Source organism: Oryza brachyantha, chromosome 5 (genome assembly GCF_000231095.2).
Source record: "Oryza brachyantha chromosome 5, ObraRS2, whole genome shotgun sequence".
NCBI lineage: Eukaryota > Viridiplantae > Streptophyta > Magnoliopsida > Poales > Poaceae > Oryza > Oryza brachyantha.
The window spans coordinates 8787097-8807637 of record NC_023167.2 but is presented as its reverse complement, the minus strand read 5'-3'; the positions used below and the strand labels follow the sequence as shown (position 1 = coordinate 8807637).

The 20541-nt window shown below is 41.1% G+C and overlaps 1 protein-coding gene and 1 non-coding gene across 2 annotated transcripts; both read left to right on the top strand.

The window, feature by feature from the left end:
* The first annotated feature begins 4907 nt into the window (after positions 1-4907).
* Positions 4908-5046, top strand: LOC121054578. The gene has a single exon (XR_005811966.1). It is a non-coding gene; the product is annotated as a small nucleolar RNA Z247 (small nucleolar RNA).
* A 10455-nt stretch (positions 5047-15501) lies between these two features.
* LOC102715761 (glutathione S-transferase T3-like) lies at positions 15502-18521 on the top strand. Its single transcript, XM_015837053.1, has 3 exons — positions 15502-15861; positions 17728-18036; positions 18117-18521. The coding sequence occupies exons 1-3, from the start codon at positions 15502-15504 to the stop codon at positions 18519-18521; spliced, it is 1074 nt and encodes a 357-aa protein (XP_015692539.1).
* The last annotated feature ends 2020 nt before the right edge of the window (positions 18522-20541 follow it).

Genomic DNA, 20541 nt, shown 5'->3' with positions numbered 1-20541 from the left:
TATGGACACATGGTAATACATGTTTAGTATGTAACTATTGTATAAATTAGCTATTAAATTGGTTATAGATGAATTAGAGCTAGTAGATGGCTATACTATTGAACTTTTGAACTTGCTCTAGTGTAACGTCACATGCCTAGGTATTGAACTCGAAAAAAGCTCAAAATTTATAAAATTATAGAAAAGCCTAAAAAAACTCGCAAAAGCCTGGACCGGCCAAAGAAAGCCCAAGAGTTAATTTAGCCTGGACGTGCTTTGTTTTTCCGTGTATTGTTGGGCTTGAATGGGGCATGGGGCTGGGTTTCTCGGCCAAACTTTTCCTAGGCCCGGCCTCCAAACCCAACTGATGTTGACCCGGTAGCCTGAACCATCAAATTAACTCCAATTTCAAGTCCAATTAGGGTAGTCGTTATCCTTGAGTATAATAAGGTTATTTTTATTGTCTAGTTTACATGTATAGATCGTATGATTTGAGTATCATAGTTTATATGGTTAATGTCATGATTTATTTATCGAATAAATTAAATCATTATATGCTTACATATTCAACAATTAAGTTGCTAATAATAGGTATAAAAATTTATTCACAAATTATTTTTCCTTTGCAAATATGTCGTTTGACTTCTTCCTTTAAATACCCAAAAGATGAGACCCAATAAATATTTAGGTCTAGACATGCCGTGGACCTATACTTCTCTAGCATTGCAACGCAAGGAATCAAGCCTAGTAGAGATATGAGGGTAAATAGTACGAAGAACCAATCAAACTCATCTTTTAGTGAAAATAAAACAATCTGAATAATTGTTGAGCAAACATGTCCATATCGATTGCCCTACTACCACCCGTTCGAACAAGGAACACAATTCGATATGGATCAACTTTATTGCAATAATATGTGATTACAATATACCTACAAAGCACTCTAAACCTTATTTTTTCTGTAGTACAGAGAAATTATACATTAGAGTTTCAATGCCTTATCTATTTATATCTAAAGACTCTATCACAAACTAGGAGGATGACTTATTTCTCTTAATAGGACTAATTCCTTGAATTCCAAATCAAATTGAAATTCTCTTTTCCTTTCAAAAACCAGCGACCCTCGGACTGTTGGTAGGTCGAATCAGACTCCTCGCTTCTCCATGTGGGCCAAGCAGCCTTCCAACGCCACCAAGCTCTATCGATCCATCGACCCAGCTAGCTGCATAATACGCAAGCTTGATTTTTAGAAGGCCACATCATCATTAAATCACAGACGTCCGATCAAACTCGGTGAGCTTTAGATTTTCGCCAGATATCCATAGTTTTCATCTCTTTAATCCAAAAGCCCACCATCTCTCGGCCCAAAAACAGCCCGCCATACTATCTTGAACAGTGAGATCTCTGGTGTATACACATATCAATAGCAATGTTCTATGTGTATTTTAACCGAGGATATCTAAATGCATATTAAAGGCTTATTGGAAAGAGGTTTCCTGTGCATGGGTCCTTACAGGCAAGTGTGAGCCTAGAGGGGTTTTTAGAAAATAATTACATCATGTACACATGTATACATGGATGGGTGCTCCTTATGAATATAGTCAAGTTTTAGATTTCAAGATAATTAGTAGCATTTTTTGAATCAGAACATATGGCATTTATATGAAAACAGGTGCAGCGCATAGTACTTTGTATTGTTCTATAAAGTAAGACTTCAGAAGATAATATTGAAGAGAGATAAACTGAACTTGAAAATAAGATTACTTCCGTGAAGTATGCACAGTTATCTACTAGATTTGAAGAAAAAATATATGAAAAACTACAATAAAAAAATTGAGAAGTGTTCTACAAACCATTTTGTGAACAGAGGTCTACCTATTAAATCATAATAGAAAATATTCCAATATAAACAACTGTTGAAGGAAACATCCAACTTTTTCAAGAGGGAAACCAGACAAATAGAAGACAATCAAGCAATCACATTTTGGCCAACTGAAAATAAAATGCAGATAAGTGAGACAATACTCCTAAACTTACAACCAAGCATGCAATATATTTATGCCATAAAAAATACTACAGAAGTAATATGGATAAACCTATACTTGAAAAGAATAATGATTTAAGTTATCAATAACCTAAGTTGTCATTACATACATCTCAATAGGATCCTCGAGAATAACTTTATCCCCAAATATTACAATCTGCAAGACAGTTAAAATAATGCTGAATGACAACTGAACTGATCGGAAACATTTCAACTTTTTGCAGATGAAAAACATCAATTAATAAAATGACATTCAAATAATTACTAATTAGATTAAGTATGTCTGAGATAAAAGTAGAGAAATTTGCCTGAAATAAACATTAGTACTATTTTTTATTCTATTTGCCACTTCTATATGTCTAAATTGGTTCACTTTGCAAGTTTGTATGTTCATGTGTTTAACTATAAATATCATGCTGAAATTAGCAGAATGGAAGTTTTGATTTAGATATTGACTAACAGTATGAAAGTTTTGATTTTAAAAAGAAAAAAGAGTGTACGATAAAATTTCGAGGGAAAAAACTTCACATAGGGACTCCTGTCTGTTTCCCCTGTTTTGACAAATGACAATAATTAGTCTCTGTAAAGTCAAAGCATTGCTCATTTCATGATTTAACCTAACATGTGTTAAGGTTGTATATGATTCCTTACCAAATATTGTTTGATGTGATCACCGCCTTTCTATTATTTGATGTGATCAATAAAATAATACACCTTATATATTTGCATTTACTCTGAAATTATCTCTTTGCATTGTCTTTTATACGTCTTTCATTTGGTATGATATGTATTTGTTCGCTGTGCCTGTAATCCATTACAAATTTAAATTCTTAGTTGATATTATGGTTCTCATTACAAATCTAAAACTGTACACAATTTCTAATATGTCCACGATAACGTGCAGGGTATCATGTGTGGCGAGACTGCCATACCTCGACCCCGGCTAGAACCCTCCCACCCCCTCCCCACGGTTGGTGCGAGCGTGTGACATGTTGCATGCCCATCTTCAACTCGGAGCACCGGAAGCGGCGGCATGTGGATGCGGTGCGGAAGTGGGACAACGGCGTGACGACTTCTAGCGGTCGACGCGGAGGTGGGCAGGCGACGCGACGCGCATGCGACATGCGGTCTGGGCGGCGCGCGCGGGTGCGCATGGCGCAGGCGGCAGCCAGCCAGCTGGCACTCAGGGCAGGGCCAGCTAGTCGGTGTCCTTGTTCACTCCGCGTCTCCGCCAGATCGATCGTGACACCGCCAGCAAGATCGTGACTACGTGAGACCGCCACTATCAGTCCAAATAGGTGAACTGTGATTTTTAATTTGTGAATTAATATGAAAATAAATATTTAATAATCTGAATTGTGAATCGTGATGTTCTGATTTTTTATTTATTGATTTACTGAATCATCGTAAGTGTGAATTTTTTTATATTACATCTTTGTTTGAAATTGAGAAGAATAGAAGTTGGATAAGAAAGGAAAAGGAAAGGCAGTAGCATAAAATGGTAAATAGTAAACTTGTGAAATGCGATTATTGATAGATGTAGGTTTATTTATTGACAACATATTTTGTTATACCATTGTTATGTGACTAGATTTAAAGAGCTATTGGAGTAGGCGTTCTAGTAGAACAAACCAAGTACTCGTGTAAGTGATAATATTGCCGCGGGGTGGAATTGAAATATGTTTTTAGTATGGCTTTACATTTTCTTCATATTTCTTTAGATCAATGTATCTGTCTCAATTGCCTTTACTAATATTTTGTTTTGTTGATTTTGGTTTTGCAGAGGGAGATAGCAAATTATTCATATATCAATCATTTATGTTGCTATGTGCTATGCTCCACTCCTCTATCTGTAGCGTTGAATCTTTATTTTATTAAGGAAAATTTCAGTTTCAATGTTCACTTATGCGTTTTTAATTTAAATGTTAGTTTGGTATAATTGTAACCTAAATATTATCATGTAACTGAAAAATTTTATTGTGCACTTAGCCTTACACTTATCCATCCACGGATCCGCCATGCCTCTCTTTTTTTTCCGTCCTCCGCCAATCGAGCTACAATACTCCAAACACTGTAGCATCAACTCAATAAAGTGATGCGCATGTTAGAAATATAGTTGTTGTATATACAAAGTATATGCGTGTGTGTACATGCTGCAAATAGAGTCCTGGATAGAGTTCTGGTTTAGTCCGGCTGAGTTACATGCGCTAACTAGGATTAGTTAGAGTTAACACCGATTCTATCTGTATCTTGCGCAATATTTGTTCACCACATTGGAGGTTGTTTCCAACACATCTCTATATATATGTGCGGCCCGAGATCAAAGGGTTTAACGCTTCCTAGAAGTTTTATATGGTATCAGAGCCACACCAGCTACGCATAGATCTCATCTCGCGATCTAGCGATGGCAAGTTCCTCCAATGCCGTCACAAATCCTCTCTCGGGCCAGATTGTTCCTGAGAAGCTCTCCATGACAAATTTTCTCCTGTGGAAGGCGCAAATCCTTCCAATCATCCGTGGCGCACACATGGAAGGCTACCTCACCGGCGCGACACCAGCTCCTCCAGCCGTGATCGACGTCAAGACAGATGACAAAGTCATCAGAAGCTCAAATCCAGAATATGAAACTTGGATTGCAGCAGATCAACAGGTTCTTGGTTTTCTTTTGTCCACTTTGTCAAAAGAAATACTAACCCAGGTGATCAATATGGAGACTGCCGCTCAAGCTTGGAAAGCAATTACCGAGATGCTGTCTTCACAATCTAAGGCGCGTGCCTTGAACACGCGTTTGGCACTGGCGACGACCCACAAGGGCGATCTCAGTGTTGCTGACTACATCAACAAGATGAAGTCTTTTGCCGACGAGATGTCTTCCGCCGGCAAGCCACTAGATGATGAGGACCTGATGTCTTATATCCTTGCTGGTCTGGATGATAATTACGAACCAGTGGTCTCATCACTAGTTGGGCGAACAGAAACAATTACCTTCTCTGAATTTTATTCTCAACTAATGAGTTTTGAATCTAGGCAGAAACTGCGCCACTCAGTGTCACACTCATCTGCCAACAGTGCAAAGCGAGGCAGCAAAAACAACGGTGTCAACAATTACAACTACAACAATTCAGGCCGAGGAGGCGGTCGCAGCGATGGTGGCCGGGGAGATCGCAGTCGCGGTCGCGGAAATAACACTGGTGGTCGCAGTAACAGCAAGCCGCGCCCCATGTGTCAGCTCTGCGGGAAGCCAGGGCATGTTGTTGCGGATTGTTGGCACAGGTATGATGAATCTTATGTGCCATACAACAAAGCCGCAAACACAGCTTCATATGGAACCGATACCAGCTGGTATGTCGACATTGGAGCGACAGATCACATCACAGGAGACTTGGAGAAATTAACAACCCGAGAAAAATACAACGGGAAAGATCAGATCTACACTGCAAGCGGCACAGGTATGGGCATTAAGCATATAGGTCATTCTTTAATTCATACCCCTACACACAATCTCTTTTCGAAACATATTTTACATGTTCCCAATGCTAAGAAAAATCTTGTGTCAGCAAGACGCTTAGCCCTTGATAATCATGCTTTCGTTGAAATTCATCCAAATTTCTTTGCTATCAAGGATCAGGGAACGGGGAACCTTCTGCTTAGAAGGCCCTGCCGCAATGGTCTTTACCCCATACCAAAGCTGCCTCCTTCATCATCATCCAAGAAATTTCTCGGGGTCGTCAAACCTACCATCTCCAAGTGGCACAATCGTCTGGGTCACCCATCTTTACCTATTGTTCAAAAAGTAGTGAGTAATAATAATCTCCCTTGTTTAGGAGATCTTAGTGAGTCTAGTGTGTGTGATGCTTGCCAACGAGCCAAAAGTCATCAGCTTCCCTACCCAAAGTCTGTTAGTGTGTCTCATTCTCCTTTAGAACTTGTGTTTTCCGATGTTTGGGGTCCTGCCCCTGACTCTGTTGGAGGCAAGAAATATTATGTTAGCTTCATAGATGATTTCAATAAATTTACTTGGATTTATTTGCTTAAGAAAAAATCTGAGGTGATAGAAAGATTCTATGAGTTTCAACAATTAGTTGAGCGTCTTTTCAATTGAAAGATTATTGCCATGCAATCCGATTGGGGAGGAGAATATGAAAAACTCCACTCCTTCTTTACCAAAATTGGTATTACTCACTATGTATCTTGCCCTCATGCTCATTAGCAGAATGGCTCGGCAGAACGCAAGCACAGGCATATCGTTGAAGTAGGCCTATCACTCCTTGCTCATGCATCCATGCCTCTAAAATTCTGGGATGAGGCCTTTCTTGCAGCCACATATCTGATTAATCGCACACCTAGCAAAGTGATCCATTATTCTACGCCTTTAGAGAGTCTCCTACACCAGACACCTAGCTATACTTCTTTGCGGACCTTCGGGTGTGCATGTTGGCCAAACCTTCGCCCATATAACACTCGCAAACTTCAATTTCGCTCTAAGCAGTGTACCTTTCTTGGATACAGCAATCTCCATAAAGGGTTTAAGTGTCTTGATGTTTCAATTAACCGGGTGTACATATCTCGGGATGTCGTCTTTGATGAAGAAGTTTTTCCCTTTGCTAGTCTAAATCCCAACGCTGGCGCCAGGTTGAAATCTGAGGTCGCTCTTCTACCCGTGTTCATGCTAAATCCGGACGTAACCAGTGGGGGTATGCAATTGAATGATCATATGCTTAATAACCATTATGAAGAAACTAATCCTTTTGATGAGAATGCAGCAAATCAAGGCGAAGAAACAGTGCAAAGTTCGGCCATACACGGGACGGGTGCAGAAGATCCAGCTGATAGCACGGAAATTAGTTCAACTGGCAGCACTGAAATTAATGATCCAGGAGATACAGGCGCTGGCGCACGCAGTCCTCCTCTTGGCGTGGATCCAGGAGATGCCGGCGCTGAAATCCATGAAGGCAGTCCTGTAGGACACAGCATCACTGGACGCAGCATCACTACTAGTCCCGTGCTCTCTCCCGTTGATGGCGAACAACAGCAGCAGCAGCAGTCTGACACCAGCAATAGTGATGGCCGGATTACTCTCCCGCAGACAGGTCAAGGTGATAGGCCGGTTACTAGGCTGCAAAGAGGCATACGAAAGGAGAAAAAGTATACAGATGGAACTATAAGGTATGGTCTTTTGACTTCTAATGGTGAACCAGCATGTCTAGCGGAAGCTCTTACAGATCAAAATTGAAAAGGTGCTATGGATGCTGAATTCATGGCATTAATGAAAAATAAAACTTGGCACTTAGTTCCTTCGCAAGAAGGGAAAAATATTATTGATTGTACATGGGTCTATAAAATAAAAAGAAAGGCTGATGGCAGCCTAGATCGATATAAAGCTCGACTAGTAGCAAAGGGGTTTAAACAACGTTATGGCATTGACTATGAAGATACCTTCAGTCCAGTTGTTAAGGTTGCTACTATTAGAGCTATTTTAGCCATGGCTGTATCCAGGGGTTGGTATCTTCGTCAACTTGATGTGCAGAATGCTTTCTTGCATGGCTTACTCGAAGAGGAAGTATACATGAGACAACCGCCTGGTTATGAAGACAAAAGTAAGCTCAATTTCGTTTGCAAATTGGACAAAGCTTTATATGGACTTAAACAAGCTCCTCGAGCATGGTATTCTAGACTAAGTGCAAAGTTGTGTGATCTTGGCTTCAAGGCTTCAAAGGCTGATACTTCTTTATTCTTTCTTAACAAAGAAGGGGTTATTGTTTTTGTGCTTATTTATGTTGATGACATAATTATAGCGAGTTCTACACAGGGTGCATCAGAAGCATTGTTACAAAATCTCAAACAAGAGTTTGCTCTCAAAGACCTAGGAGAGTTGCATTATTTTCTGGGTATAGAAGTGCATAAAGTTCATGAAGGTCTGTTGTTGACTCAAGAAAAATATGCATCTGATCTTTTAAAGAGAGCAGGAATGTTAGGGTGTAAGCCTGTGAGTACTCCTATGTCCACCTCAGAAAAATTGTCAGCTCATGTTGGTTCTGCTCTAGGAGAGCAAGATGCAACAAATTACAGAAGTATAGTTGGAGCATTACAATATTTAACTTTGACCAGGCCAGATATTTCGTTTGCAGTTAATAAGGTCTGCCAGTTTTTACATTCTCCTATGGAAGAACATTGGTTGGCTGTTAAGAGAATTTTGAGATACATTAAGTCATCAGTGGCTTTTGGTCTTAAGATTAGTAAGTCTCCTTCTGTTTTAGTCAGTGCCTTCTCTGATGCCGATTGGGCAGGGTCAGTAGATGACAGGAGGCTTTGCTGTATTTTTGGGCTCAAATTTAATATCATGGAGTGCCAAGAAACAAGCAACGGTGTCAAGGTCAAGTACCGAGGCTGAATATAAGGATGTGGCTAATGCAACTGCAGAAGTCATGTGGGTGCAAACACTTCTCACTGAGATTGGAGTTTCAGTTCCTAAGACGGCGCGGTTGTGGTGTGATAATCTGGGTGCTACATATTTGTATGAAATCCAGTGTTTCATGCTCGCACCAAACATATAGAGGTTGACTATCATTTTGTCAGAGAAAGGGTTGCTAGAAAGTAGTTGGAAATAAAATTTATTGCGTCTGGAGATCAGGTAGCAGATGGTTTCACTAAACCAATTTCAGTACAGCAGCTTCGAGAATTTCGTCGCAATCTTAACTTAGATAAGTTATGATTGAGGGAGGCTGTTAGAAATATAGTTGTTGCATATACAAAGTATATGCGTGTGTGTACATGCTACAGATAGAGTCTTGGATAGAGTTCTGTTTTAGTCCGGCTGAGTTACATGCGCTAACTAGGATTAGTTAGAGTTAACACCGATTCTATCTGTATCTTGTAATATTTGTTCACCACGTTGGAGGTTGTTTTCAACACATCTCTATGTATATGTGCGGCCTGAGATCAAAGGGTTTAACGCTTCCTAGAAGTTTTATAGCGCACACACATGCATGGTATCATTTTCCTCCTCTTTGCTTTCCATTTTTTTTGGCCAATTTCTTCGTGATTTCCTATCATATGACTTGTGAAGCTCACTGCGAAGAACTCCCCCACACACTGACCATTCATTATCTAACTTCGTCACCTTATATCTAACTTTGTCGCCTAGATCATTATTATCAACCTCGGCTCCCCATAAGCCTACTCTCCATACAACTGTTCACCAGTTTGACCCTAACACGAACGACCGTACCTTGCATCGAGACAAAATATCGTAGAGGTTGGCATGTCGTGGATATATAATATTCAGTTATAACTTATTTTACCTTATATTTTCTCTTATATTTTCTCTTCTGGTTATGCTTATAAGCCAAACTTTAAATTTTGAATTTTAAATTTAGAGTTAATTTTGGAAATTTTTTCACCTAATTTTTTTTCAGCCTTAGACATTTAAATTACTAAAAATACGTATATAGAAGTTTTATTTAAAAATTATTTTTTATTTACAAATATGTTGGTCGGCAATCACCCCTTTGTCATATACAAGCACCCCTTTGTCATATACAAGACTGACCGTGTGTTAAATCGGGATAAAATAATTGTTGGGTTAATATGATACGCAGTCATTTCATTGTTAACGCAGAGGGTTAAAAAAACACGTCAGATTGTGGGATGTAGTGTGATGGCGTGCCATGTGACGGTACAGCGTATGAGCTTAATACAAGTAGACAAAGAACAGTGCATCTAAGGACAGTTGCCAGATGTCATATATGTGTGTGTGTTATACCTGTTGTGTGTACGCATTTCATACACCTATTTCTAAAATTTCAGGTCCATGGAAGTATAATAATATTAAGGCTTCAGTAGCAGTATGCAGTTACCTCACGAACGACAATGGATCACGAGAAGATCGAGGACAAGGGATTAGTCACTTATCACTTTTTCTTTTTGTTGGTTTTAACATGGCATCAATATTTCTTCAATTTCATATTACAATACTAGAAATGATATGAAAATAATTAATAATTATATAATATTTATGAATAACACAAATGATCAAATGTGTATAAAAAAAATCAATGACGTCGAACATTTAGGGCCAAACGTTAGTAATATGGAGCAGTTGCAGCTGTTTTGAAGGTGTTGTTGATTTCTTCTCCGATGACAGAGTGCAGAGCAACCAGTCAAAGTGACAAACGACAAAACGAAGATTTGAGCAGAAATATTTTCCCCACCTATGCTTATAAAATTTAGAGAAAACGATAGTCTAAGGTAGAGAATTGAAGAAATAGAATCGGAGAGTCATGACTTATTGGCTGAGGGTGAGAGAGTCTATCTCCCATCTTAGATTTACTCATAGACATATCCTCTCTTACTATATAGTTCATCCACAAAGTTTAAATTCTAGAAGGCCACGTCATCGTTAAATCACTGCTGTCCAATCGAATCCGGTGAGTTATAGATCTTCACCACGTGTCAAACCCATTATCCTTAGCCCAAAAAAGCCCACCATCGTCCCCACACTGTCCACGAGCTCTTCTCCACCTCTCTCACTTCCTCTTCTCCAATCGGATGAGGGCATGCGCTGAAACGCATGGTGGTAGTGGTGCTGATGTTAATGTAGGGATATGATACAGGGCGATACGCGTGTACAAGACAGCGACGGAGGAACTGATGTATGATTCTCATTACAAATCTAAAACTACACACATGCCAATCGTTCGTACTAATGTTTAAATTTTTAAAATTTCTAATATGCCCGCAGCAACGCACGGGGTATCAACTAGTATAGATAGTGAAAGAGGAATTATCCTTCCACCTCTTGTTTACATAACCTATCTAGGGATATTTTTGGATATATTTCTCTGTTCGTATTTTCTTTAATGTTACCTATTGTTGATAACCGATGAATCATCATTTGGCTTTTTCAGGAAAAAAGGGCTTTTTCAGTGAAAATGTTAATCAGCATATTTACAAACAAAAAAAATTATAAATAAAACTTTTATATATGTATTCTTATATATTTAAAAGCAAAGTCTAAAAATAAACTAGAATAAAAGGTACAAAAATCAACTTTAAATTAAAGTTAAAATTTAAAATTTTAACTTATAAGTATAAATAAAAATATACTTATGAAAAAGATGAGAATGCTAAAGGACGAGGACGACCATGCTACAAGTCACCAATCCATCTCATTGGCAAATGGTGTGCAATTTGTCAGCATGTTCAGGTCCACTGGCATCAGCAAACAGTGTCAATTTTGGGTAATGGAGATGGTTTGATTAAGTACGATTTGCTGCTCGATGCAGATAAATTAGTTTACCACATGATGACATGAAGCCATCAAGTTGGTTCTAATTTTATCAAATTTAGATTCTTATCTACTGCCTACTCAAGCAATTGGTTCTTAAAAGTAAATACTCAGTTGGAAGATGGAGCGGATATGAACCCCTACCAATACTTCTGTAATGCAAGTTGCATAAAGACAGAACCTTTCCTATACTAATCAGAAAATGTAAGACACATGTCCGTGTTAGGGATAATAGATCAAAAGACACAGATTTAATGTGGAAACCCTTTCGGAAAAAACCACGGACGCCAACTAACAATAACCACTATAAAAAGATCAATGGTAGCAATGTCCTTTCAACACTACTGTCAATTTGCCTAGAGAACGTGGCTCTGATGTGGAGGCAGATGGTGAGAATGGCATTAAATCAATAATCCTTACACTCTGATGGCAAAAAATAAAAGTTAACTAGGAGAATGGTATTTGGAAATGCGGCAACGAATAAAGTGGCAAATAGTCAAATATTCCTATATTATATATACCTATTTGATGTTAGACCTTTTTTTTGCAATGCACTATTTTTTGAAGGGAGTTAATATAGAATTTTTTGGAGAAATATTAATATTTTTATGGAAAATCGCAAAAATGTTGGCCATTGCACAGAAATCACCAAAATAGCAGTCTGTCGAACTGCGGGCAGACGATTTGTGCCTGTTGCACAGCAGAAGAGCGACAGAGGGTCCAGTCGAACTCCCAACGTTTGACTGGGACCACAACCTGGCTGGAGCGTCGCCTGTCGAACAGCAGGCCTTCGATAGGCTACCGCACTGCCCTTGTCGAACACATGCCGTCGATAGGCCACCCGCACCGCCCCCTGTCGAACACTGGTTGTTCGACAGGCCTGTCCGTGACACCCTGTCGATTTGGGTAGGACGACAGCCACCCTGTTGAACTCCCATAGTTTGACAGGTCATGGCGACGGACCAGTCGTTCTTCGCCTGTTCGACAGGCACCCTTTCTCTCTTCCTCTGTTCGATAGGGAACTACTTTGGTGATTTCGGTGAACGGACTCTAATTTTTTCTTGGACTTCGGGACCCCACTTGTTCCCCACGGGTGTTTCCCCATCCTCACTCCTGGTAATTACTAGGGTCCCTTCCCCACACTCCCGCTGGAGAAAATCTCTCCCGGCCCCGACCCCACTGGGGAAATTGCCAACCCTACGCGTGATGGTCAGGTCGGTGAGGGGGATATGGATCACGATAAAGGGGGAAAGGGGTATATGCGAGATAGGTAATTTAAGTCGTTTGATTTGTCCAACAACTAAAATGAACTATAGGATAGATTAGTACCACATAAATACCATTGTCATTGTCATGGCCAAAACGGGCACAACACAGGAGGAAAACTAGGGAAGTAAGTTCATTTTGGCCATGCCTAGATTCTTCTGTATATTGTTGGTGTGTGTATATATACACACACATACATATGTTGCATTCATTAGCATCTATATGAAGCTAGAGAATGCTAGAAACGGAGATAATACTTTTTTAAAAAATGGTAAAATTGCTCACCATATTATTTCTATGATAGCATGCTTGTTTTCTGCTATTAATTTATGGGAATAATTAACTATTTGCCACTTTTATATGTGACGTTTAATCAATATGTCTATGACATGTGGGTCCCACATAAGATGACAAATATGTAAACTTGCTACTATAGCAGTGGTGAAAAGTTAAATGCCCCTAATTTATGAATAAACCAATTTGATTGAAGATCTAAACGACCTCACCGAATACAAACAGTTAGGTGCACCGCAATGAGCTAGTTACTTTTCAATGACCGTAAAAATGCTCCTTGTTTCAAGTATACATAACATTAAACAAACTACTTAAAGCTCAAAGGCTTAAGAGAAGTAGAAGGATCACACACCAAATGACATCACGGTGAGAGTATGATCCCAATCGATGAGATTGCTTGCAATTACTGTTGTGCAATAGCTGCAGTTGACATGCAGGCTCTATATCCCATGAGCCTACATGTCAGCCATTGTTACTGGATGATAGTAACTTCAGAGGATCTACACCCAATCCCAATATGACAAGAAGCTTTAGAGCTTACACCACTGAATTGATGAATCATATCCTACACTCAGCTCCATCTCATCGTTACTGTAATCAATGGATTTAAATAATTCAAAATTTCAAATAACCAATGGACTTAAATACATCATATTGAACATATTGCTCCAGGCTCCAGCAACCGAAGAAACAACAGACAGACGACAACCTACAAGAACCTATAGGGATTTACACCATTAATGAATCATCCTACAGTCCTACTCAGCTCTAGCTCATCAACACCACTATACTTTCAGGAAGAAGCCAAGCTTCTACAAGTAGGTCACCGCCATGGCGACGCACGCTGTACCGAGATTTGTCCGGGCTAACCATGTACTCAACCTCTAGAGAGATCCCCAGCTTCTTCATGACGATAGGGTCGATGTGGTCATGCACCGGCTGCGCCGTCCTCTCCATCTCCTCTAGCTGATCACGTGCTCTCTTCCTTTCGAGCACATGCCACAGCAGCTTCTCCTGGGCTTTAGCGATGAGCTCCTTCATCTGAGTGTCAAGAAATGTTGCTCTCTCTGTCAGCTTCTTGTCAAGTTCAGTGACTTCTTGCTCTTGCTCAGTGACTTCCTACATCTCAATCTCATCAGTTGCCAGAAGTGTTGCTATGTCTGCCAAATTCAGCTTTATATTGTGTTCAGTGACTTGTTGCTGCTCTAATGGCTTGCCTACAGCTCCAGTGGAAAGTTCAGAGGTAAAGCCATGAAAAATGCTCTTAGAGCATCCCCAATAGAAGTTGAGCTCCAGCAGATCATCTATCTCATCATCTATTTTTGGATGTCATCCATATTAGGAGAGAAACTCTATATTTAGATGTTCTCTCTCCAATCTTCCAAATAGATATAGATGATGCCATATATAGATGATCTGCTGGAGTACAAAAGGATATGAAGGATGAAAGTGTTTTAGATGATCATCCAAATAAATATATGGATGACCAAATTTAGATGAGCTATTGGGGATGCTCTTACGTGAACACTGGCCACTGCTCGCCATGTAGGAGGCCCACCTCCAGCTTGGCGTAGCTTCAGGAGGAGGCACGACGCTTGTGCAAGCTTCGGTGGTCCCATGTACTTTCTAGCGCGTGGAGCACTGGAGCGGAGAATCTGGAGCCCGATGTCACCACCTACTGAAGCCTAATTTCCCCCCCAAAAATCCCCAATCGCTCGGCCATCTCCAGCATGCACACCTTTCTTGACAAATTGACCCTTTTCGTAAACCTATTTCGATTTTGATCGTCGATAAAAACTTAAGATAAAAAGTAGGCCGTTAGGCCAGCCACTACATATGGCGCTGAGAGCGTACCTAACCACGCCAACGGACCTGGCGCTGAGCCCCTACCAGGGTGGAGGTGAGTCAAGCATGCAGCACCCGACCAATGTTACGTTATGTGCATGCATAGTTTGATGCAGCCGTAGGTGGAGAGGTGTGTCGTGATCTACTGTATCTGTGCCCCGTTTGGAAAGCTACCGTATAGGGTTCTCTCACGGTGCGTGTGGCAACGACGTAGCGGATCTCAGCGCCCGACCACCTGGCGTTGAGCTTGGTCACCTCAGCGCCACTGCACCTAGCACTGAACTCTGGCTGCATGTCTGACTCGGCCTCCACGTTGATAGGAGCTTAGCGCCAGATCCGTTGGCGTGGTTACATACACTCTCAGCGCCAAATGCAGTAGCGCTGGCCTAACGGCCTATTTTTAGTTTAAGTTTTTGTTAGGGATCAAAATCAAAATAAATTTATAAAAAGGGTCAATTTGTCAAAAAAAAAAAAAGCACCAGCATGGACCTCCTCACCTCCCGCCGTTTTTCACCCGCTTCCCGCGTCGGGGAGGGGTTAGGGCACTGAAAACCCCCCTTTTCCCGCCCACTTCTCCTAGCCTTCCATCCTTGTTCACTTTTCCGGCGTCGTGGAGCAAGCTCGCAACCGACAAAGCTGGACCACGTACGTATTCCTTTTTGCCTATCTCCGGCGGCAGACTGGGCAGGTCGGCGGAGGCGGCCAGGGCGGCGCACGGTAGGGCGGTGGGAGTCGGGCGACGCTGGGTAGGGAGGGGGAGGGGCAGGGGCGATGGGCGACGCCGGCGATGGGCAGGGAGGGGGCGGGGGCGGGGGCGCTGGTAACGGCGACGGATCTTTCTCCTCAAGGAGGCTTCATCAACTTCCTGCATGATCCGGAGACTGTCGCCGCAATGCCTCAGGGAGGGCAACCATCTACCTACCCATTCGCTCATCCCGCTGCTTTCCCTTCCCAGCCACCCCCAGCAGCATCGATCTTTCCTGCATCCTGTACGCAGCCAACCCCAGCAGATGTGACCGGCGGCACGACATCTGCGTCGTCTGCCGCTCTAGTTCGACGGGGGGATCGGGTGGCTGCTAATCCTGAAGCAGGGGACGACAATGGTAGGCAGCGTATGTGCTACACCCACGACGAGGATCTCCGGCTGGTATTACATTTATTACTTGCAGACATGTTTCATTGGACATGATATGTTGAATTGTCGGCATTTGATTTGCTTTTCATAAACAGTCTGCATTTCTGAGCTTGTGATCTGGGTTCATCAGTTTGTGGATGCTATCTTGTCACCCTGAACTTAAGCACTGTAGACAACTGAGAGTGTCGCCTACTGAATTCAGGAAATACACAATCTCAGTTTGTTTCCAATTATTCTTGTTTGGAAATACACAATCAGTTTGATGCAGGCAGGTAGATTGTGCTTACATGAGGGCCTGGTTCGCATGCATGTACAGACTAGTACTTGGTTTGTTGTACTGATTTGTACTAATTTAACTAAATCTGAACATTAATTGTTTGAAGAAAAAGCCTGAACATGCATGGTGTGCAAAGCTTTCATTTTGTGTACTGATCTTAGGTGTTTAGGACACATGTAGAAAAGCATGTGTCGATACTGCAGGAACAGCTTGATAATAGTGCATGGAAGTATACCAAAAGTGAGAACGAAGTTAATACTGTACGCATATTTAAGCATACTACAATGATCTTAATTCGTTTTCAGGGGTGTTAATTTGTATCCATGAATATATTTCTTCCTGAAAGGCTGGAACAGAACTCAAATTAGGTGAATTCCCTGTATACACCTGAAAACTTGCTCAATCCCTTCTATACCCCTGAAACTTACTCAATCCTTTCTATAGCCTTGAAATTTTAACTTGATCTCTTCAATGCCCTTGCCGTTACATTTTCCTTCATTTCATTGTTAAGTTCGTGAAAAATGTCTTTAATGCCCTTGATAATTTAAGTTTAAATATAAGCTTGAAAAATGATTGAGAAATTCGTTTGAGTGCATAGTATGCTTATTTTATGTAACTAATGAAACTAAATATTCAGTATAGAAAATTGTGACATAAATTTTAAGAACAAAACAATATAGTAAATTAATTTTTTTATTTGAAATTTAGTAGGAAAATAGATTTTTTTATCAGGAGTACTTCAAAAAAATACTGTGAGCATTAGTAGTCCTATCTTCATATGAACACTCCTCATTTTTCTGACTTTTTTTTAAAAAAATAAATACATATTTTTTATTTTATTATCTAAAAATAAACTTTGTCATAAATATTGAATCGCACATCAAGCTCATAACTATTAATAGTCTCATGCGATAAACTTTTACATTTTCAATAATATAATTCATAAACTTCTATGCTCATCCAAAGGGTAAAATGGTGAATTTATAGAAATTAGTTGGTCAACTGACGAGATTGGTATGGAAGGGATCAAAATCAAATTTTGGGGGTATATAAGGAAGCAAGCAAAATTTAGGGGCATGAAAGGGATTAGCTAATATTTTAGGGGTATACAAGGGATTATCCCGACTCAAATAATGTCCGACAGCTTGCATGGAGAGTATATATGTTCTTCATAACAGAAGTTTTGCCCACTATGTTTTAATTTGTTCATTATCTAATTAAAAATGATTTGATTTGTTCAGTCGTCTGAAACTCTACCAGCATTACAATGTTCTTGTTTCTTGAAATAACAATAATTATCATTTTGATAACTTGTTATGTCTGCTGCACTGTTGCCTGCACTGATCAGTCCAATACTCCCCTATGCCTGAATCCCTGAATTTATTATAATTGTTATAGCTGCTTTCCTATGTATGAAATTGTTTACTTTTGGGTCAGAATTTTTATGAAACTGGTTGACAGCAGCACATATAGGTGGCACAGATGCCATATACTTCACTGTTGACTGTTGCTCGTGAAGTTTATTTTTCTTTCAGACCAACACAATGTGAACATATATATTTGCAGACATCTATTGCTTACATTTGTCCCTCTTGTTGTAGGTGAGTGCATGGCTTAGAAACTCCACCAATCCAATCGAAGGCAATGCAAGAGAGGGGGAGACTTACTGGACCAAAGTTGCTGAAGCTTACAATGAGACCACCCCTGCTGATAGGAAGAGGGAAGTGCACCACCTGAAGGGCCACTGGGACAAGACTATAGAGAAGGTATCCTTCTTCAATGGTTGTTACATCCAGCTTCGGGATGCATATGCTGGTGGCAGGAGTGATATGCTGCTCATGGATCAAGCATTGGAGTTGTATCGGTCTCGTCAGGGGCACCAATTCCTGTTTGTGCACTGGTGGAAAGAGGTTGCTGACTTTCCAAAGTGGAACAGCCACACCTCATATGGTGGTCCAAGGCCTAAGAAGCGTACACCTGATCTGAACAGGAACCCAGAAGCAATGGTGCACCCAATTGTATCAAGAAGGCCAAGAAGGCCAAGAAGGGAAAGGGTTCAGCTAGTGAGTTAGCATTAGAAGTGAAGGAGCAACTGAAGAATTTGGTTGAGGCTCAAGCAAGTCAGAAGGAAGAGTTGAAAAGAATGAAGGATCTCCAACAGAAGCTATCTGACCAGAGGGTTGAGGCTGCCACCCTGCAGCTGAAGGCTGCCCAAGAGAGGAAGGAGGCCAAGCTCATAGAATATAAGAACAAAACACTGGAGACATACAATGAGCTATTGCAAGTTGACACCTCCAAGATGGAGCCATGGGCGAAGGAAGCTCACACCAAGGTTGTCACTTTCCTCTCCGATCAGATTTGGAGGACAAAGGACAGCGGTCCTGGTACTGTATGAGTCATGCCGAGGTAATTATATTCTGTTGCTGGTCATATGTATTACAATGCTATTGTTTGTACATCCATGTGTTCTCTTTTTCCATGTCTTTGTTTGAATTTCAGGTTGTAAAAGGGTCCTATATTTTGTGATCATCCATGATAGATGGACTGATCAGGTTGCCCTGGTGGAATTGCTGGAAATTTTGTGGAGGCATGGGATCTTTGAAAGATTTTGTGTCATTCACAAGTTCAAGTGACAAGGTTTCAGGTTTGTTTTAGCATTTCTCCTCTTTTTTTTCTCACTTGTGTCAGGAATTGTCCTTCATTCAGTATGTTGATGTCCAGGGATCGTCGTCGACAAGTTGGAGTTCGTGCACGCCAGGGCAAAAACTCGCTATTTTTGAGGCCTATGCTGCCATGTAGTGCTGTACTCTGGATGTATGACATATATATATATATATATATATATATATATATATATATATATATATAACTCTGTGCTCAACTGAACTATTGAGATATTATGTGTTGTCTCTGTTACTCGATTAGTCAGGAACATTGCTGGCTATCATGCTACTTTTTTATCTCTCGTGGAGTACCCTGTAGTGGTCCTTCTGTTTTACGTGCTATCGTGGTTGCATCAATTAGCTATTTTTTTTTTTCATCTCTCCCTTTATACAACTGTATTGAAGCTATGAATGGCTGATCTTACATCTGGAGAAAGAGGGTGGGGTAAACTGGACTATTCTCGTTGATGGTTGTCTCAGGCTATATGTGCAATGTGGGCAGCTTTCCTCAGCCCGAGTGACCTCAGATTTTTTGGTGGGTCATCGAGAGACACAACATTGTACAGTTAGTGGCTTCACTTTGGCCTCATCCTACACGGTAATTGATTGGAATAAGTCCATCTATTCTTAACGTCCCTTAGCTTGTCAACGAATTCGATTTCCGTACTCTAATATAAAAACCAGATACAACAGGTCCCTCATCTGTCAAAATCGGTGCAAAATAAGTCTCAAGGCGGTTTGGACGATGGCTTCAGCTAAAGTGGCGCCTACGTGGCTAATTTGACTTGGTTTTCATTTAACGTGGCACATGAAACAAAATTTAACAATTAAAAAATAAAAACAAAATATGTGAGGCAAAGATGATTAGAAGGAAGGGTAGGGGTGGCAATTTCCCTCGCAAAGCCAGGGACCTGCCCCTACGGGGATGGGGGTGGGGCTGATTTTCTACATAGGTGAGGGAGTATACCCGCAGGTCACCCACAAGGTCCCAAACGAGGAGTATTAGATTTTGTGCATAGTAAATTATAGGCCTATCTATTAGAGCTCATTTCACCCACCATATATAAATGAGGAGAAACCCTAGCTAACCCTCTTCTCTCTCTAGCTCTCCCTCTCCCTCTCCTGTCAATTCGTGCGACGGCGAGTGGCTGATGTCAGGCAGGCCGCAGGCGGGGACCTGACGAGTGGGCCATGGTGGGCAATAGGCAGGGGGCACAGCTAGCAGGGGCGGCGGGCCGACGGCTGCAAGCTGGCAGGCTTGGTCGGCGCCTGGTGACTCAAAGCGGGGCCCCAGTGGGGGGTCAGTGTCGGGGTGCAATCTAGCCCCGGAAGAGATATCGGGGATAGGGTCAGGTTTTGGAATCGGGGGTCAGGCTCGGGGTCGTTCCAAGCAAACCCGTCCCCGCCCTGCCTTGTTGCCATCCCAAAGGAAGAGAGGAGGCGGCGTCGACTTGCCATGGAGACAGAGAGGAGTGTAGGGCCTACTAATATGTGGGTCTCACGGTTTTTGTCTAACTGGTATGGAGACCTCACATTTTTTAAATTTTTATAATTTATATTATGCATTCATTGCCACGTCACTACCATGTAGGACGATGACCAAGTCAAACTGGCCACGTAGGTGCCACATCAACCAAAACTACCATCTGAACCACCGAGGAATCTCGTCTGTGCTAGTTTTGATAGTTGAGGAACCTATTGTATCTGGTATTGCTGTTCAGGGACAAAATTCGAACTCGCTGTCAAATTAGG

What these genes read in the sequence shown, in the direction of transcription:
- LOC102715761 (XM_015837053.1), top strand. Translation starts at nt 15,502, where the DNA reads ATGGGCAGGGAGGGGGCGGGGGCGGGGGCGCTGGTAACGGCGACGGAT. An exon ending in ACGACGAGGATCTCCGGCTG is followed by an intron (nt 15,862 to 17,727) that starts GTATTACATTTA and finishes CTCTTGTTGTAG; the next exon opens with GTGAGTGCATGGCTTAGAAA. An exon ending in TTGTGCACTGGTGGAAAGAG is followed by an intron (nt 18,037 to 18,116) that starts GTTGCTGACTTT and finishes TGATCTGAACAG; the next exon opens with GAACCCAGAAGCAATGGTGC.